At 34.4% G+C, this 19579-nt stretch overlaps 1 protein-coding gene across 14 annotated transcripts in view; it reads left to right on the forward strand.

Moving 5' to 3' along the window:
• The window catches only part of CDC42BPA (CDC42 binding protein kinase alpha), a 327214-nt gene that overhangs the window by 163034 nt on the left and 144601 nt on the right, over positions 1 to 19579 (forward strand). For all 14 annotated transcript variants that reach the window (XR_014022435.1, XM_081297456.1, XM_081297457.1 and 11 more), the window contains 4 exons: positions 1434 to 1682; positions 4586 to 4665; positions 7047 to 7213; positions 11953 to 12075. Coding sequence is in view for 13 of the 14 variants with exons in the window: in XM_081297456.1 (XP_081153582.1) it covers positions 1434 to 1682; positions 4586 to 4665; positions 7047 to 7213; positions 11953 to 12075 (619 nt within the window). In the remaining variant the exon portion in view is untranslated. The remainder of the gene's footprint in view (positions 1 to 1433; positions 1683 to 4585; positions 4666 to 7046; positions 7214 to 11952; positions 12076 to 19579) is intronic.

Raw genomic sequence — 19579 nt, forward strand, 5'->3', positions numbered from 1 at the left:
GAAACATTAGAAACAATCCAAATGTATGACAGGAAGAAATTTACAAAAACTTTAATCTACTTAGTACAAAGTGAAATAAGAAAGATTGTACATAATAAGAGGAAAGGTTTAGTTTGAAGAGTTTCAGAAGATTGTGAGCACTTGCAAAAATCCTACATATGAATAGGAATATCCCCCATAAGGGAATGAGAATCTGTTCTTTTGTTTTGGTGATGCAATTATGATTACTTGCTTTATTGTTAGAGTCTGTAAATAGGTCAGGATGGCACCTGGCATTTTGCCAGAGAAATGTTAGGGTCTGTAAACAAGTCTGGATGGCACCTCGCAAAATGCCAGAGGGAGTGGTTTGTAAAGTAACGCCAGCGAGCCATTAAGTGTGGAGATTCCTTATTGGTTGACTGCTGTATCGAGTTTATGCTAATTAAGATAAGCTGTGTGGAATGTATAAATACCGCTCCTGTCCTACAATAAACGGCTTCTATTCCTGCTGTATCAATCTACACAAGTAGTTCGTCACCCCCCCCCCCCCCAGTTATTTTGCTGAAGCTGGACTGCAGCACTTTACAAGTGTATAAATCAGTTTTAGATAAGTTTTTGTTCTTCCACCTATCTGCAAAGATAGTGCTGTAAATAGCTACAAAGAAAGATTAGTTAGTTGTAAGAAAAATCAGGGACAGCATTTAAGAAATCATTGTAGGGCTGGGGTTGTGGCTCAGAGGTAAAGCACTCGCCTAGCATGCGTGAGGCACTGGGTTCAATCAAGCACCACATAAAGTAAAATAAAGACATTGTGTCCACCTATAACTAAAAAATAAATATTAAAAAAAGAAATTATTGTAGTGTAACATGGTATTTAATAGCATAGTTCTGGAGTGAGATAACTCCAGTTCAAGATCCATTTCTGTTATTCTACTAGATGAGAAAATTACTTGGTTTCCTCTTCCATAGTAGTAGTACATACCTAAGATGATAGTGTTAAAGACTAAATGAGTTAAAGGGGTAAATCACTTTTAATAGCATCAGATACATATTACATTCTTTAAAAATGTTTAATATTAATAAGTTAATAATTAGTTTGTATTGTATAGAAACATTATCAACCATCTACATCTTATTGAGATATTGAGTTGAATTCTCCCACTCTTAATCAGTCCTTTTCATTCTAATAACAGTGTAAGGTTTTATAGTATTTACTCTTCCTGTAGCACAAATGTGACTAAGTCACATATAAAATTAAAAGTTCTTTTAGGGAAATGATCTTTTCTTTATTCATCCCTATATCTCCCTTAGTATTAGTACTATTTCCCAGAATATACTTACCAGGCATTTTAAAAATGAAACGTATTTTTAGTAAAAATATACAAATCAATTACACTACTTAATAAGCTTAATATTGATCTATACTCATTTTGTTTCTGTCATTCTTTGTATAGGAGAGATTTCAGTTTCCAGCCCAAGTGACTGATGTATCTGAAAATGCTAAGGATCTTATTCGAAGACTTATTTGTAGCAGAGAGCATCGACTTGGTCAAAATGGAATAGAAGACTTTAAGAAACATCCATTTTTTAGTGGAATTGATTGGGATAATATTAGAAACTGTGAAGCACCTTATATTCCAGAAGTTAGTAGCCCAACAGATACATCGAATTTTGATGTAGATGATGACTGTTTAAAAAATTCTGTAAGTATGACATTATGAAGAAGTTCTGTTCCTGTTTCTTTTAAATATGCTTATAAAGTAATTTTTTGGTTTACCAATATTGTACTAGGACCACCTTATCAGTTATTAATCAAACAGTAGTCAAGACTTCCAGTATTTAATAGGGAAATGAAGAGTTAACTGGGGCCAATGTAGTTATTCACAATTGAGTAAAATTCAAAGACTTAACTTCTTTGATAAGTTATTGCAGTAGATTTCCTAAGAAGAAGACAAATTGCATGCTTTCTTGATTGCAAAGTGGAGGAGTTGGGAAATCTCTCCCTAAAAAACCAGTCCTGAAACTAGTCAAAACTGCCAAAAACCATTTAATGGCTTAATATGTTAACCAAAGGGAAATAAATTGAGAATTTATTCATGAAACACTCCTTAGCTTTGGTTAAAATCACACATAGCACATCCTCCATCCTCATTATCTGCTTGGTTGTGACACTTGTACTAGTAGAATGGTTCTGGATGTAAAAGACAGCATTTGCTGCCAGAAGGGGAAGACTCAATTTGGAGAGCTAAATAACCACACCAATCATGTTGCTGCAAAAAATAGCAAACTTGGTAGGAAAGGAATGGGGGAAGTCCAGAGCCTTACTAGCCTGAGGCTATGACTCTGCTTGAGGAAAATGGCAGGCAAGTGAACTAGAAAAATATTCTACCATTCTTAGAAGGATAGCATGGTGTGTTTGTTGATCTCTGTTGTGAATCATCAGGTTATATTAAAATTTAGGAAAATAAGCATGTAAAATTTGTAGATTTTTTTTTTGCCTTTTTACTTCTCTTCATTTGAGTTTTGTTTTACTGAATTTTACTTCTTGTGGTTTTTATTCTGTACTAAAATTTTTTATATTTATTTTGTATGATTTTTTACTGTTCTTAATACACTCAAGGCAGGTAAGAACTTCTCTTACACTTTCAAAACTTCACAAGAAAAAACTAGATAGACTTTCCTTGCATCCTTTAAAAAATTTTTGTTCTGGGCCTGGAGATGTGGCTCAAGAGGTAGCACACTCACCTGGCATGCGTGTGGCCCGGGTTCAATCCTCAGCACCACATACAAACAAAGATGTGTCCACCGAAAACTAAAAAATAAATATTAAAAAATTCTCTCTCACTCTCTCTTGAAAAAAAAAAATTTGTTCTACTGGGAATTGAACCCAGGTTTTTGTATATGTTAGACAAATACTGTACCACTGAGCTCAGAGCTATATTCCCAGCTCTTAATCTTTTCTTTGATTTGCAGGGAGGAAGGTATAGAAGGGATTGAACTCAGGGGCACTCAACCACTGAGCCATATACTCCTAGCCCTATTTTGTATTTTATTTAGAGGTAGAGTCTCACTGAATTGCTTATTAGCTCCTCCTTGTTGCTGAGGCTGGCTTTGAACTTGTGATGCTCCTCTCTCAGCCTCCCAAACCGCTGGGATTACAGGAGTGTGCCACCATGCCTGATTTTTGAGAAGTAGTCTTGCAGAGTTGCTCAGTGTGGCCTTGAACTTGTGATCCTCTTGCCTCAGCCTCATGAGTAACAGTAATTACAGGCATGTGCCACCTTGCCCAGCTCCTCACCAATATTTTATTATTAGAATTATATATTATATTCACTGTTAACAGAAATTATGAGTCATTCCAAATTAAATTTATGGTACAGTTAATTCTAATTATTCATGGTAGTATATTTTATAAAGTTATTGTGAACACTATATTAGCTAACATTGATTCATCACTCTTAGAAAGACATGTTTAGGTTTTTGTGGTCATAACATTTTCATGAACTTACCAATACATAATTGTGTTTTATGTGTGATGCTGTTTAAAGACTCCTCATATATTGTTAATTCATTGGCATTGAACTTATGTTTAGCAACACTGTAATTCATGGCCTGAATGAAGCTTATTTAAGATGTTATTAAGTCTTTTAAGGTACATTATAGCTTTCTTACTAGATAGAGCTGAGTGAAGTGGCACTTGACTGTAACCCCAGCAGTTTGGGAGGCTGAAGTGGGAGGACTGCAAATTTGAGGCCAGTCTGAGTAAATTAGTGAGACCTTCATCAATTTAGCCTGGACTTGTCTCAAAAAATAAGTAAGCCAGGCACCATGTCACACAACTATAATCCCAGTGCTTGGGAGGCTGAAGCAGGAGTATCATGAGTTCAAATCACTGAGACCGTGTCTCTAAATAAAATATAAAATAGGGCTAGGGATGTGGCTCAGTGGTTGAGTGTCCCAGTTAAATCCCCAGTACGTATCCCCCCACACACCAAACAAACAAACAAACAAAACAAAAGGGCTGGGGATGTAGTTCAGTGGTAAAGTGTCCCTGGTTGAACCCCAGTACCAAAAAAAGAAATACTAGACAGAACTTCAGTGCTGTACTTGGGAGTCATTTAAACAGTGGAATCTCTCACAAAAGGTACAAAAATGTAAGAAACATAAATGTTTATATATGTAGTGGATGTTTGTTTACAGTGTGAAAGCTTGAATGACTTTAGGTGTTCAAGCCATGGCTAGGAATCTGAGCATAGAGCAGCTTAAATTTTTTTCTGCTCTGTACATCTTGAATGGTTGAAAAAACACTGAGTATTGCTTTTGAGTTTACAAGTTAATTGTATCATCTAGAAAAATTGCAAAGGCAGAATATATCAGTAAATGACTGTACTGTTACTATCAAATTTTCAGTCTTCATTTTCATTTATTATAATTTTATAGTACCAGTGTTCATGATGTAAATTTTTTATCACTTAATATCTGTGCCAAAATTACCAGTGTTCCTAAACGGAATAGTCACATATTTCCATTGACAGTTAATGTTTATAGCCCAACATACAGGTCATGACTATCTATTTTTCACCAGATTTTTTTCCCCTTCCTTTAGGAAACAATGCCTCCACCAACACATACTGCATTTTCTGGTCATCATCTGCCATTTGTTGGTTTTACTTATACTAGTAGTTGGTAAGTTTCAAAAGTTAATATAATTTGGACAATTTACATGGATTTTTTAAAAAATATGTAATGTATGAGAGAACCTTGGTAATTTTTTTAAAAATAGAATTAATCTACAGTTGGGAAAAAGCTAGATATAGAAAATGAATAGTATACACAAGAAGATGAACTCATTTTAGAGAGAAAGCAGTAGGACCACTGGAGAGCTCATAATCTATCAGGAATTGAAAGAGTCCTACCATGGGGGGTATTGAATAATATTCTTTAGATGTCAAGCACCAGAATTTTCAGCTTATTGATGTTACCATCCTTTAACCCATTCCTCACTGCCTTTTTACCTTCTTGTTCCTCCTCACCCAATTTAGATTCCACTGAGAATGAGTATAATCACTCCTTACATGCCACTTCACTTCCCTTGGCCATCTCTCTTTTATGCTTGCTTTGCTAAGTCAACATCAATTATTAAAAGTAAATTCTGTCTCTGCCTATGTAGTTCAGAGTGATGAGAGAAATTCAAGTTCACCAAATTCAAATGCCCTATGTTGTTGTTTGGCATATATACTATTTTACCCTAGTCTGCTCACTCTTCCACTCACCTGGATAAAAATTTCATATTTCACATTTGCCTCCAAAACCTCAATCATTCTCACTCTCAGCTGATTATCTTGCTTTCTGTTTCACTGAGAGGATTGAAACCAACAGGAGACAACTTCTGCAAACTTTAACTAGATTTTCTACCTGCATACCTCCGGATTCTTATGTGCTTTTCTTTTCATAGATAGACCATGTAAGCTAGCAAGTAAGGTCAACCCGTTCTATCTCTACTGTCTAGCACAGTGCACTGCTCAGTTTTATACCATAATTTTTGCCTATGTGTCATCTCTATCAGCAGATAATTTCCATTGGTTTATAAAAACACTGTTCGTCTTCCTTCTTAAAGCAAAATAAAAAATATCTCTGGATCCCATTTGTTACCAACCTTTTTTCTCTTCTACATATAGCAAAATTACTTCTGACTATTGACTATTTGTGTTTTTCATTCTGTTCTTTCTTGAATCCAACATGGAGATTTATTCCCTGTCACTTCATGCATACTGCTTTTATCACATTTCCATTGACTTTTGTTGCTAAATCCAGTGATCACTTCTCATTCCTAGTGTTACTGATTTTGCCTTGTCTCGTCTTCTTTCTACGGCTACAGATCACTAACCTTCCTCTCTTCACGTCTAGAGCACTTTGCTGATTTTCTTTTTTACTTTTCTGGGTATTCCTCGGTCTCCATACCTGATTCCTCCTAATCATCCTGATTTCTGAATATCAGATGTTCTAGGGCTCAGTCTTTGGATTTCTTTTTCCCAACTTCTTCTTGATTGTTTTCCCAGATATTTGAGCTATGCATCTGAGGCTGAGACCTCTTTTCTCTCTTCTACTTCAAATTTATCTTAATCCTACATAATATGTTCATAATCTCCTTTGTTATATTTCTCTGAACCTGTCCCGGTATCCTGTTGTAAGTTAAGTCAGAACATGTCACTCCCCTGTTCAGGACCAGTCCCCTTCACAGCTCAACTTCAGTGACTTTGTATCTTTAGGCTAAACCAAAGTTCTTACTAGGCCATATAACTGGCTGTCTTTTATTTTTCCTGATTTTATTTCCTTCTGTTCTTCTCCTTATTCTACTCTATTCTATCCACACAGAACTCTTTTCTGACCCAGGAGCCTTGCATTCTTATTCCAGTTGCCTGAATGCTCTTCCTTCTAATATACCTTTTGCTGGCCTCCTACACTTACTTAGCTTTTCTCATAGTTGTTGTCACAAGAGTAGCTTTTCTGATCCCTTCATCTAAACCTTTATCTCTTCTGCCTCAAGACTTCATTTCTCATTTCCCTGCTTCATGTTTTCTTTTTAGCATTTAACACTTTAATGTATGGAATATATTATTTATTTATCTTCTTTCTGTTCCTGTAACAAAATTTTAGCTCTACATTGACAAGGATTTCTATTTATTTTCTTTACTGCTGAATGTCTATCACCTCTATTATTTTTAATTAACTTCTATTGAATTAAGAAAAGCACCTTTTGAATTTTAGATTTCAAATTCTGGTAAAGAGCACCATGGTTGTTAGTTTTGACTGATATTATACTTAACTGTGGTCAAACCACTAATCCTTCACCAAATTTAATTTTATAAAAATTTGTGCTTTTTAAAATTTAGAACCATTTGGTGGATTTAAGTTTTCATTCAAAAAATACTTTTAACAGTGTCTTATGGTAATTTTATAAAAAAAAATTCTATAGATATTCAAATCCATGTGTTAAATTTCAAAAGGTAATTTTTTTCAGACTTTTTATTGCAGTGTGAACCCACATATATATTTTTTCCCTTCAGTGTTCTTTCTGATCGGAGCTGTTTAAGAGTCACAGCTGGTCCCACCTCACTGGATCTCGATGTTAATGTCCAGAGGACTCTTGATAACAACTTAGCAACAGAAGCTTATGAGAGAAGAATTAAGCGTCTTGAACAGGAAAAACTTGAACTTAGTAGAAAGCTTCAAGGTATATATATTTAAGGATAATGTTTTCCCTGTTAAAATTGGGTCCACAGTGTCAAGAGCTATTACAAGTGGTTGTTTTATCTTCAAAAGAAAATCTTTTAAGTGATAAAAATTCAAGTTGTAGAAATTTATAAAGAACACAGTATAATATCATTTATGTAAAATCATACAGTTAACAGTAAACAACAACAAAAAAGTATGTCTTCCATGGGTGTGGTATATAAGTGTGTAAAATATGTGAGAATAAATACCTCTGTGAAGAGAGGAATGAGGACCCTTCTTGCCTTTATAACACTTTAATGACTTTTCATATCATTTTTTTCTTAATCCTTAAAGAATTCTAGCTCTTGTCCTACTGTCACTGTTTATATCATTATTCCTATTTCAATGATTGGTGATTTAAAAATATATATAGGTAAAACTTCTAAGATTCTTAGTTTCCTAATTCTTCACTTGTAAGAATCTTGAATCTTCACCCTACTTTATTTGCTTTGTTTGATACTGGCAAGATATTGTCCACAATTACAGTAATTTTATTAATCTCAGTTTTAAGCAACTCCTCCATTATCTCCTCGTAATTTTCTAATGAATTCTCTCTGGTGCCTTACCTCCAACATTTATTCAGTTCTACTGTTATCAGCAATTCTGTGTTTTCCTACAATCATCATTTCACTATTTATCTTATACCTTCTTTTTTCATTCTATGATCTGTGGTAATCATACTCTTATATCTGCCTTCAAATCTGTTGTTCTCCTTTCTGTTTGTCAAACTGCTTTTTAAATGCAGCTTTGCAACTGTGTGTGTGGAGCTCAAGGTATCTTTCTTAAAATACAACATACTGACTGCTATCACTTCATATTCATGAACACTAGTCTCAAGTCAGCTCTTAATCCTGCCCAATAATCCTTTTGTGCCTTAGCCTGTTTCCCTGCCCTGTCTTGCAAAATCTGGTGACTGTTTTTCAGTTCTTATCTTTTTACCTGTCAGCAGCATTTGACCCAATTAAGCATTTTTTCCTTAGAAAACACTTTCCTTTTTTGACTTCTGGGGCACTTTATCCAGTTGGTTTTGTTTTTCCTTAGAAGGTGTCCTCATTCTCCTTTGCTGATTGCTCCTTCAGTTTGACCTTTGTTAGAGTATGCTAGACTATAACATGTTTTCAGTTTTCAGAAGAGAAAACCTTACTCCCTGTCTCTCAATTCCTATATCTGATTTATCAGCATATCAGGTCAGCTTTGCTGTTGTAATAGATTCAGAATCTTTTTTACTTTGTTTTTGCCATACTGGGTATCAAACCCCAAAATCTGATTATCACTCACTGTGGGGTAGGGTTTCTTAACCATGCTTTAAACCACATCATATCTTATCTATCTATCTATCTCTCCCTCTCTCTCTCTCTCTGTCTTTCAATATCTTACTGCTCTCCCTTTTTTAAACATCCCTATATGCTTTTCCACAATTATTTTCAACATAACAGCTAAGTAATCCTATCAAAATGCAATTTAGATAATTTTATTTCCCTGAATTTTCCCCAGTCCTAATGGCTTTCCTTTTTATTCACAATAATAACCAAATTCATTTTAATGGCCTAAGACCATGTATGATCTGGCTTCTTATTTCCTTTCTGAAATCATTTCTTAGTACTCTTTCCCTTGTAAGTTCAAGCCATTCTGGCTCCTTGCTGTTTTTGTCACCCCCACCATAAGCCAGGTAGATCCCTGACATTAGGACTTTTGCATTAGCTATTGCCCTTATGGCCTTGCTTTGATATAATGGCTTGCCTCTCTACTCAAAGCTCCTCTCTACTTGATTGAGGTTGCCCATGATGTCTTTCCTGACCATCCTATTTATAATTCACTCTCAAAGTGCATTTTCTATCTTTTCAGATTTATTTTCTCTAAAATGAAGGATGTAACATACAATTTAGTTTATATACTTTGTGAATAAAGAAATGTATGTATGAACAAATAATCAAGAACTTATAACTCCTAAGAGAGTACCAAAGTTTTTTTTACAATTATAAAATTTTACTATCATTGTTTTAGAGGTCCATTAGAGAAAAGATTACAGACACCACTAGCACCAACTGTTTTCCGTTTTTTAATACATACTAAAATCTTTGCATGTGAATTACTTCCCCTTTGTGACTCAAGATTTTTTTCTTTATTGATTATTTAATATGGTGATATACATATAATGATGTACACATTTTGCTTTTATGTGTATGAACAATGAATGTTTATATACATGTGGACTCCTATAACCTTCACCCACGTTGGTATATAGAATGTTTCCAGCATAGCAAAAAGTCCCCTTTCAGTCCCTGTCTCAGTTTGTGTCCTACTACCCTGAAGTAATCACTGTTCTAATTTCTTTCACCATTCATTAATTTTTACTTGTTCTTGAACTTTATATAAGTGAAATTATGTAGTATGTAGTTCTCTTTTGTATCTGTCTTCTTCCATTTAATGTGTTGGTTTTTGAGATTCATTCATGTTTTCTACATTTCAATAGTTTATTCTTTATTTTACTCTATTGTTTAGCATTCTGTATGTGTAAATAGTAAAAATTTATTTATCCAATATATTGGTAGTAGACATTTGGGTAATTTTCAAAAATTGACTATTATGAGTAAAGTTCTTGTGCATATTCTTATATATTTCTTTTGGTGGTCGTATATACATATTTCTCTTGGATATACACCTGTAGAACTTCTTGGTTTTGGGGAAGAGAGTTTTCAGCTATGGAAGATATTGTCAAAATGTTTTCCAAAGTGGTTATATCAGTGCACGGTTTCACGAACATACGAATTTCACTTCCTTCAATCCCTACCTCCGGAACTGGTTTCTGTCAGCTTTTTCCACTCATATCTGTTCTGTATGATGGTGTCTTCTAATTTTAATTTTAATTTTCCTAATGAATGATGACATTGAGTATCTTCATATATTTACTGTTCATATATCACTAATAAGAATATCAAGGAAAAATGTTAAGCTTAGTGATCAATGTTTCTATCCAGCATAATTTTTCTTCAGCCTGAAAAACTTCCTATTGTATTTTTTTAATAATGTAAGTGTGTTGTGACAAATTCTTTTTTAAGATTTTATTTGTTTAAAAGTGTTCTTAGTTTTGTCATCATTTTTGAAATATATTTTTGCGGTTTTAGATTTCTAGCTTGGCAGTTTTTTCTTTCAGAACTCTGTAGTTATTATTCCATTGTTTTCTAACTTCATTATATTTCTTAAAAAGTTAGCTGTTAATCTTCATCTCTTGAATATAATTTTTCATTTTGCTCCTTTGGCAGCTTGTTCTTAGTGTTAGTTTCAAACAGTTTGAGTATAATGTGTCTAAGCATACCATTCTTTATATTAATATAAAATCCTGTTTGGAATTCACTGAGCTTCTGCAATCCTGATTGATGTCTTATATCAGTTTTAGAAAATTCTAAACCATAATCTCTGGATAATTTCTTTCCCTATTCAGTCTTTCTTTCTGAGACTCCAAGAAGATAGGGCAGATATGTGAATAGCTGTAATAAATAGAAAATGGCTAGATCTATTTTCTAGATCAATTTAGCAGATCCAGGAGATTTAAGGAGGCACAGGAGCAAGGATGCCTACTCTATCCATATGCTGAAGCAGGCGGTGTATAGAAGGAAAATTAACTTGCCTTAATGTCCGTTGGGTATTTTGCAAGCTCATTTTCTACTCCTAATTTAGATGCCTTAAAAATATTAAAAACAGTGGGTATTATTTTAAAATAAATACAGAAAGAATCAATTTGTAGTATATTTTGAACCCAAATAAAAAGAAATATGTAAGAAATAATTATTGGATATAAATTTTGAGAGATGCACAATATATCTTATACTTTCATTCAAGTTAACAAATACTTTGATAACCATACATCATTGACCAACAAAATCATTATATATATATGTGTGTGTGTATATATATCATGATATATATATGTCTTTAACTGTATGTATTAAATACAAAACAGATAGTAATGATTTACACTAACCCACAGAGAGTTTGATAAGGGTGAGACTTACCTTTTGGGAACCTTACCCTATGTAGCAGAAACCTATTTTAGAACAAAGGGTGGTTTCATTTCTGACATAAAATAGTTTTAAAGTTTTCTTTTACTTCCCCTATCTTTTGATGATATCTGGGAATAAGCCTCAATAGAGTTAATGTTTCTTCCGTTCCTTGCATCTTCTGATTAGGACTGTAGGATAAATTAATAAATCTATTTCAACTAAATTGGGAAACCAAAGTCATCTATAGATGGGCCTCAACTTTCATACATGAAATTTGGAAGGCTAGCACTTCCATAGATGATATAATAGCATGTTTGAATCTTCTTTTGTACACCAGATTCAGTTGTTCATGTATCATCTGACAGATGATCCTTTTGAATTATCACATGCTAATGCTCTTTTAGTACAGAGTGAATAAATAGTTGATTCACTGGCAGAGTACATCAAGAGTACACGAGTACTTAAAATGAAAAATCTCATGTATTAGAAGGTAGATTCATATATAAATATATATTATACATATATTAATAATTTAAAGATATGCAATTTTTATGACTTAATTTTTATGACATAATACTCTTTTTGAATGGATAGATGTTCTGGTCTATAAAATTATGTAAAGATTTTTCTACAAAACTGTTAATATTAGTTTTTAAAATTTAAAGTACTTTGATAATTTTCTTTTCTTTTTTTTAAGAGTCAACACAGACCGTCCAAGCTCTACAGTATTCAACTGTTGATGGTCCACTAACAGCAAGCAAGGATTTAGAAATAAAAACCTTAAAAGAAGAAATTGAAAAACTAAGGAAACAAGTAGAAGGTAAATTTCTGTGGTTAATCATTTATTCACTTTAGTAGATTTAAAAAACTGGTTTATTTATACACAGGACATCCATTGAGTCCCTGTATTGTGTTGTAAGTTATATATCAGTGAGGAAAAAGCAAATAAAAATGGTTTTTGTTTTCAAGGAATTCATATTTTGGTGTGGGAATCAGAAATACAAGTAGTCATTATAACACAGGTAAAGAGGCTATGGGAAAAAGTTAATAGATGTACATGAAGTGTACATAGGAGGAGCACTTGTGTTTAAAGAGAACAAAGATGATTTTTTGAAAGACCTACTTTGTTTTTGGAAATCAAGTTGGATTTTGGCAAATCATATGTATGAACAGGGAAAAGGGAATTAGACTGAAGAAGTGGAGGTACTCTGTGTAGAATGGAACTGCATATACATAGGCATGAAGATTTGTGAAAATTTATTTTCCTTGTAATATTTTATTTTTCAGTGTATTACTAAGATTAATTAAAATTAATTTGACATGTCTGTTTTATTCATTCATGGATTTTTCAACAAACATTTATTGAATACCAGGTGTTGTTTCTTATTTTTGAGTTTAAAAGACAGAAATCCTTGCCTTGCCTGGATGGAGGTCAAGCAGTGGGGGAAAAAACCTCAATAAATATGGAAGTGTATGAATGATAACAGTATGTTAGAAGGTGATACGTGCTTTAAAATAGAGTAGAATAAGGAGATCAGACGTGCATGTGAAGAATTTTATCATTTTAAGAAGGTAGGTCCTAGTATAGGCCTAATTGAGAAGATGACATGTTTGCACAAACTTAAAAGTAGGTAAAGGGCTTCGCCATATGTAATTTTGGAAATACATGTTCCAGGCAGAAGGACCAGCCAGTACAAAGCCCTAAAATCAGAATGTGCTTAATGTTGTAAACAGAAGACGGAATGGCTAGGGAAGACTAAGTAATCAGAGAGAATGCAAAAAAAAATTAGATTAGAGAAGTAAACCCACGAGTCTTAGTCATTACTATGAGGTCTTTGGTTTTCATTCGGAGTGAAATAACCTTTTGCAGGGTTTATAGAGACATCACATGATGTGTGAATAAGTGGAGGGCAGAAGAAAGAGGGCACTATCTTAGAATGGTTGAGCCTCTCCAGAAATGCAGGTTAAGGCAAAAATAAATGGAAAAAAAAAGAAGAACTGACACAGGGTCTTCTATTTCAAAAAAGATTTAAGGTGCCACATTAATATTTTGTTTTTATCAAATAAATATTGATATCTTAAATTTGAACATAATGTATAAATGCTATTTTTTTTATAAAAGTAGTTTACTTCCTAAGAAATGTCTCTTTATCAAATTTCTTTAAATTTATATTTCTAAAAATAGGTTAATAACAGTATAAGCAGAATCATTTACTTTGATTTGGTACCAATGATAAAATATTTACAGTGAAACTGAATGTCTTATTTTAGAGTTGTATGACACTATAAAAGCAGTGGAACACAAGACCAGCTAGGATAGGCAGTGATTTATCTTCAAAGGAGTTTGGTGTGGAAAAACCCTATATACCTATCTTAGATCTACTTTTTTTTTATGGTAGAGGCTTTGAATAGCAGTAACTTTTGAAAGTTTGTTTTACAATTAAAAATTATGGTGAAATAGATGGAATTGATCTAAAACATTTAATAAATAGTATTTGTATGCTTCACCAAAATAGTTGTGAGCTTCTTCGTTGACTTCATCAAATGGGTGATTTAAAAAAAAAACAAAACATTTTGTTTCTACTTATAGTATGTTCTACCAGTTTCTAAAAAGGAACCTATGGTGACATCCAGCCCATTTTATATAAGAATAGCAATAAATAGTTACATTTTTTGAACAGCTGGTATTATATTTTCAGTTTTGGTGTCCACTTATTTATTACTAATTCATAGAAATTCAATTGATTTTTATATGTTATTTTATATTCTGTGACATTGATGAACTTGTTAGTTCTAGGAGGACTTTTAAAAAAAAAAGATTCCTAGGATTTTCTATGCTGACAACTACATTATCTGCAAATAGAAACAGTTTTTATTTCTCCCTTTTTTATTTGTATGCTTTTCACTTGTTTTCTGCCTTGTTTCAGTATCTAGAACTTGTAACACTGTGTCAAAGTGGTGAGAAAAACACCCTAGCTTTTCAGTCTTAGGGAGAATGCATTTGGTCTTTCACTTTTCAGTGGAATATTTGCTGTAGATTTTTATAGATACTTTTTATTAAGCTGGCTTTCATAATTTTTTAAATCTCCTTTACCAAATATTAATATAGCCAATCCTGCTTTCTGTTCATTAATATTTGTACTGTATATCTTTTCCTCCACTTTTACTTTCAACCTCTCTACATAATTTTATTTGAAGTTAGTTTCTTCTAGGCAGCATATAATTGGGACATGTCTTTTAAAAAATTTTATATAGTTTGTTCAATTGCACAATACCATCTTTTACCATTAATTTATATCAAAAGGGCCATTGTTTTAAGTAGTGTTGGCAGTTCATAATTTTATTTATTTATTCAATAAAATATTTTTAATCAATGCTCATAGGACTGTACTTTACTTATTTTTTTTATCTCCCAGAGACAGAATAGAATCAGTAAAAATATTGAGAGAAAAGATCATCCCCATATTAAGTATTCTTACCTTGCCAAGCTCTCTTCCATTATGTGATAGTTTCAGTCATGTGCTGTGTTTCATTCCATCTCTTCAGTATCATTCATTCATAATTCGTAACCTTTTAAAAGTTCTGATAAAATATGTATTACATAAAAATTACCATTCTAACCATTTTTAAATGCTTAGTTCAGTGGTATTAAGCACATTTGCATTGTTGTATAACCATCACCATCATCTGTTTCTAGAACATTTTTATTATCCCAAAGTGGAATTCTGTATGCATTAAACAATAATTTTCCATTCTCTTCTCCTCCTAACCCCTGGCAATCACTATTCTGTTTCTGTCTCAATGAATTCGACAATTTTAGAAACCTCATGTAAGTGGAACCATAAAATATTTATATTTTGTGTCTGGCTTATTTTATTTAGCATAATATACTTAAGGTTTATCCATGTTGTAGCATGTATTAGGATTTTATACCTTTTAAAGTCTGAGTGAAATGCCATTGTATTTCTATAAAACATATTGTTTATCCATTTATCTGTCCAGGAACACACAGGTCACTTCTACCTTTTGGCTATTGTGAATAATACTGCTATGAACCTGAATGCACAAATATCTAAGTCTTGGCTTTCACTTCTTTTGAATATATATCTATATCTATATATTATTATGGATTCTAATTTTTTGAGAAATAACCATACCATTACCATTTTCCACATTGGCTGTACCATTTTGTATTTTCTTGAGTAACATTTGTTTACTCTTCAGTATGTAAAAAATTGATTTGCTGTTGTGTCCTAAGAATTATGCAAGGTGCTAGAGACATGGGTGGTAAAGTTGAATATAAAAGCTGTGCTTCATTCACCCTTAGAGCCAAAGTATTTAAAATATTTTTATATCAAAGTTGGAGATAAAACATAACTCCCCTAAACACCTGTCTGATGAGTAGCCCCTACTTAACCTTGACCCTGAAGGAAAAACTATCTAAAACACCCTCAATCTAATGTTCCTCCAGGTACTTCTTGAGCAGGCCTTTGTGTACACAAATACTCACCAATTGATGATGTTATATTTTGTATTTTCCTATAGCTCTTTTTATATTTCTAGTATTTAAAAATTTCTAGAAAAATGTAATAAATCTACAATGATTTTTTGGCTTTCTAATATTGTCTTTACTCACTATATTCTGAGTTCTTAGAGGGCAGGGACAGAATTTGTTTTACACCTGTATTCCTAATGTTAATCTCAATGCCTGGCATCATATTAAATACATATTTGAGGGTCTACAGACAAAAATAAAAATTTATGCCCTCATTTAATATTTTTATATGAAAAATATTTTTCCAAATGAAAATTTTACTATAATGTGTAATATGCTTTTTAAACTCCTTTTCTTTTATGGTCTTGGGGTTGGGCTTCTATATCTCCATGTACTCTGTCTCTTTCTCTCCAGTCCTAAACTAACATGTGTTCTCCATCTGTCTCTATCTCATTCTCAGAGGAAAATGACCATTAGGGAACTCATTTCCCCCATTGTTGATTAGAAGTAAAATGTCTTTGTGTCTCTGAAGAAGTTTGGGTTATTTTATGACATTAACTTATGGAAAAGCTATGAAACTACTCTTTGTGCATCAGGGAGATACTTTGATTGTCGACCAACCTTCTATGACCTCCAGTTTTGTAACCCCTTTTAAGTTCACTAGTTATACTTTTGTTTTAGAAACAGGCTCTCACTGGTACTCAGACTGATCTCAAATTTCCTCGACTTAAGTGAGCATTCCACCTCAGCCTCCTGAGTAATGGAGACTAAAAATGCTGCCACTGTGCTTAGCTTTCTAGTATTGCATTTCAAGTACCATTTTAATCATGTCCCCTTTTCACCCTTCTCTTAATTTCTATAGCACATATAACCTACTAACATAATTTGTATCTAATTTTCTGCCTTATTTATGATATTGAGTGTTAACTCTTTTCTTTTTAACTTGATTATGTCCTTGAGGACTTGAGACCAAATTTTATATTTCTCTTATATGCCTCAGTGCAAAGAAAAGTACCTCCTTTGTATGATGCTTTTATTAAGTCTTCATTACTAACAGGTTGAGTTTCAGAATTTTAATAACAGGCATGTACTAAGAACCATTTAGTTGATATGAGCTAACCCATTTCCTAGTACTATTTTTTCTATTTATTCACTAAAATTAGTTTTTAATAACTTCACCTAAATGTTATGGCTAATTGTGTTGCAATGTATATTTTTAAATAGTCTGATGAGAGCTTCTTTCAAAAGTTTTTTTGCCTTACCCATTTTTAAATATTTTTTAGTTGTAGATGGACGCAATATCTTTATTTTACTTTTATGTGGTGCTGAGGATTGAACCCAGGGCCTTACATGTGCTAGGCAAGCGATCTACCCTAGAGCCACAACCCCAGCCCTGCCTTACCCATTTTAACCCATTAGTGGACCAAATTTCAAAGCATCCTGGATTTTTATTGCTTGTAAAATAGTTTATGTCTTTTCAGAATGCAAACCTCTGTTTTTCAAATTACAAGTGGCATGTTTCTCTCCATAGTAGAATATTTAATAAAAAATCAGATGGGGGGCTGGGGATGTAGCTCAAGTGGTAGCGCGCTTGCCTGGCATGCGTGCGGCCTGGGTTCAATCCTCTGCACCACATACAAACAAAGATGTTGTGTCCGCCAAGAACTAAAAAATAAATATTTAAAAAATTCCCTCCCTCCCTCCCTCCCTCCCTCCCTCCCTCCCTCTCTCTCTCTCTCTCTCTCTCTCTCTCTCTCAAAAAAAAAAAAAATAGATGGGTTCCTTCCCATTACTGCCCTACCAATTTCAAAAGATAAAAAAGTTTATATGAATAAAATAAGTTTTATTCCCTCTTAAATTTCATTCTCTTTTTTTCTCTCTGAAGACAACCACCATTTCTATTTTCTTTTGTCCTTTCAGAGATAAATCATTCATGGTTTCTAAATATCTATTAGAGCAAAATAGAATGTTTGAAATGCATGTTTCATGGCATTTTTATTATTTAAACTGATGGTTACAATTCTGTATTAGTCAGCTTTGCATAATTATAATGAAATACCTGTGGGAGGCTACTGATGAAGAAAAAGGAGTTCATTTAGCTCATAATTTTGGAGGTTCAAAGTTCAAAATGAGTGGTTTCTCTTTTCTACAGTTTCTTAACCTGGAACATTTTCTTTTGTACTTCTCATAATTCACAAGTTACTGTTTAAATGAATTATTTTTAAGCTTTCTAAAAGCGTCTTTAAAGTGTCTGAAATGTGAATCATGGAAATCTGATAGTATTCTCTATTCCATTGCAAAACAGCTGAAGTGAAATATTGGGGTGAAAGCAAAGTGAAACCTATGTTGAAGCTGGGTGTAGTGGCACATGCCTTTAATCCCAGTACTTCGGAGGCTTAGGCAAGAGAATTGCAAGTTCAAGACCAGCCTCAGCAATTTAGCCAGGCTGTACACAACGTAGCAGGCCTTTTCTCAAAATGAAAAATAAAAAGGTGCTGGAAATGTATCTCAGTTGTAAAGCACCCCAGGTTCAATCCCTAGTACCCCCCCCAAAAAAAAAGTTGAAATAAAACAGCAAAACTATTCTTAAAGTTTATTGAAGCTATCCTATGAAACAGTTTGTTATAAACTTCATATAATTTATAATTTTATGAAATATGGATTTATTTCTTATAAAGAGCAATAGAAATAAGTTAGTAACTTAACAGTTTACCAAAAAAATCGAATGTGTTAGGGTAGAACTCTTCAAAAGTACATAAAAGAGTATGCTCAGAAGTGATCACTACATCCAGGCTGACTGATTCGCCCGGCCTGCCCCGCGGCTACAGAAGGCGGGACACCGCAGAGAAGCGATTAATTAGCAAGCAGGGAGGAAAGTGGCTACCATTCGGTGGAACCCCGCCGGCCAAGCCCGCACTGACCCCCGGGCTGAGTACGGGATTTCAGACGGGGAAGGAAGCGATACAGTCCCGTCCCCCACAACGGAAACTCCTCCAAGGCAATCAGCGGCCACCATCTTGGAGAGCTGAAGTATCCACCACCACTCTCCGACAGACTGCAACAATAAAACAGGTCTGTGTCTCCTAGGCTCTCCTAGGCTTTCCGGGGGAGGGAGTATCAGAGTGAGCCCGCATAAAGACTAGGGGAAAACTAGAGACACCTGACCTTCAACTCCCCCTCCCATCAGCAGCCAAAACGAAACCTGTGTAGCCAGCGCTGGGGGAGGGGCAATCAGAAAAATTCAAAACGATACAGTGCCAGGGATCCCAATAGCCAATTGTGCAACCCCGGGGATCCGGGCTGACTGATTCGCCCGGCCTTCCCCAAGGCTACAGAAGGCGGGGCGCCGCAGAGAAGTAATTAATTAGCAAGCAGGGAGAAAAGTGGCTACAATTCTGTGGAATCCTGCTGGATGAGCCCTCACTGACCCCCGGGCTGAGTACGGGATTTCAGAGCGGGAAGTAAGCGGTACAGTTCTATCCCCCACAATGGGAACAAAACAATAGAGTGCCGAGGTCCCCAATAGACACCCTCCACACCCAACAGACGGCAGGTCCAGAGTACAGTTTGAACTACCGAGAGCCATCACTCAGGGGAAATCTGGTCTAGCAGGAGAAACCAAGACTACCAGGAGAAACTAGGGGACTAGAGGCCAGGTCCTCACGACTCGGCGGCTAGAAACCGCAGGTCCGCCAGCGACAGTTCACCCACTGCCTGTGTAACTGGGCGGTAGGAGAAGGCCCGCCCGCCGGCTACTGACCGCAGGATGGGGTGCCTAGAGATCGCCCGCCCACCGGCGACAGCCGGCCCGCTGCCTGCGCGACTGGGC

This window comes from Spermophilus citellus, assembly GCF_964194105.1.
Source record: "Spermophilus citellus genome assembly, chromosome: 6".
NCBI lineage: Eukaryota > Metazoa > Chordata > Mammalia > Rodentia > Sciuridae > Spermophilus > Spermophilus citellus.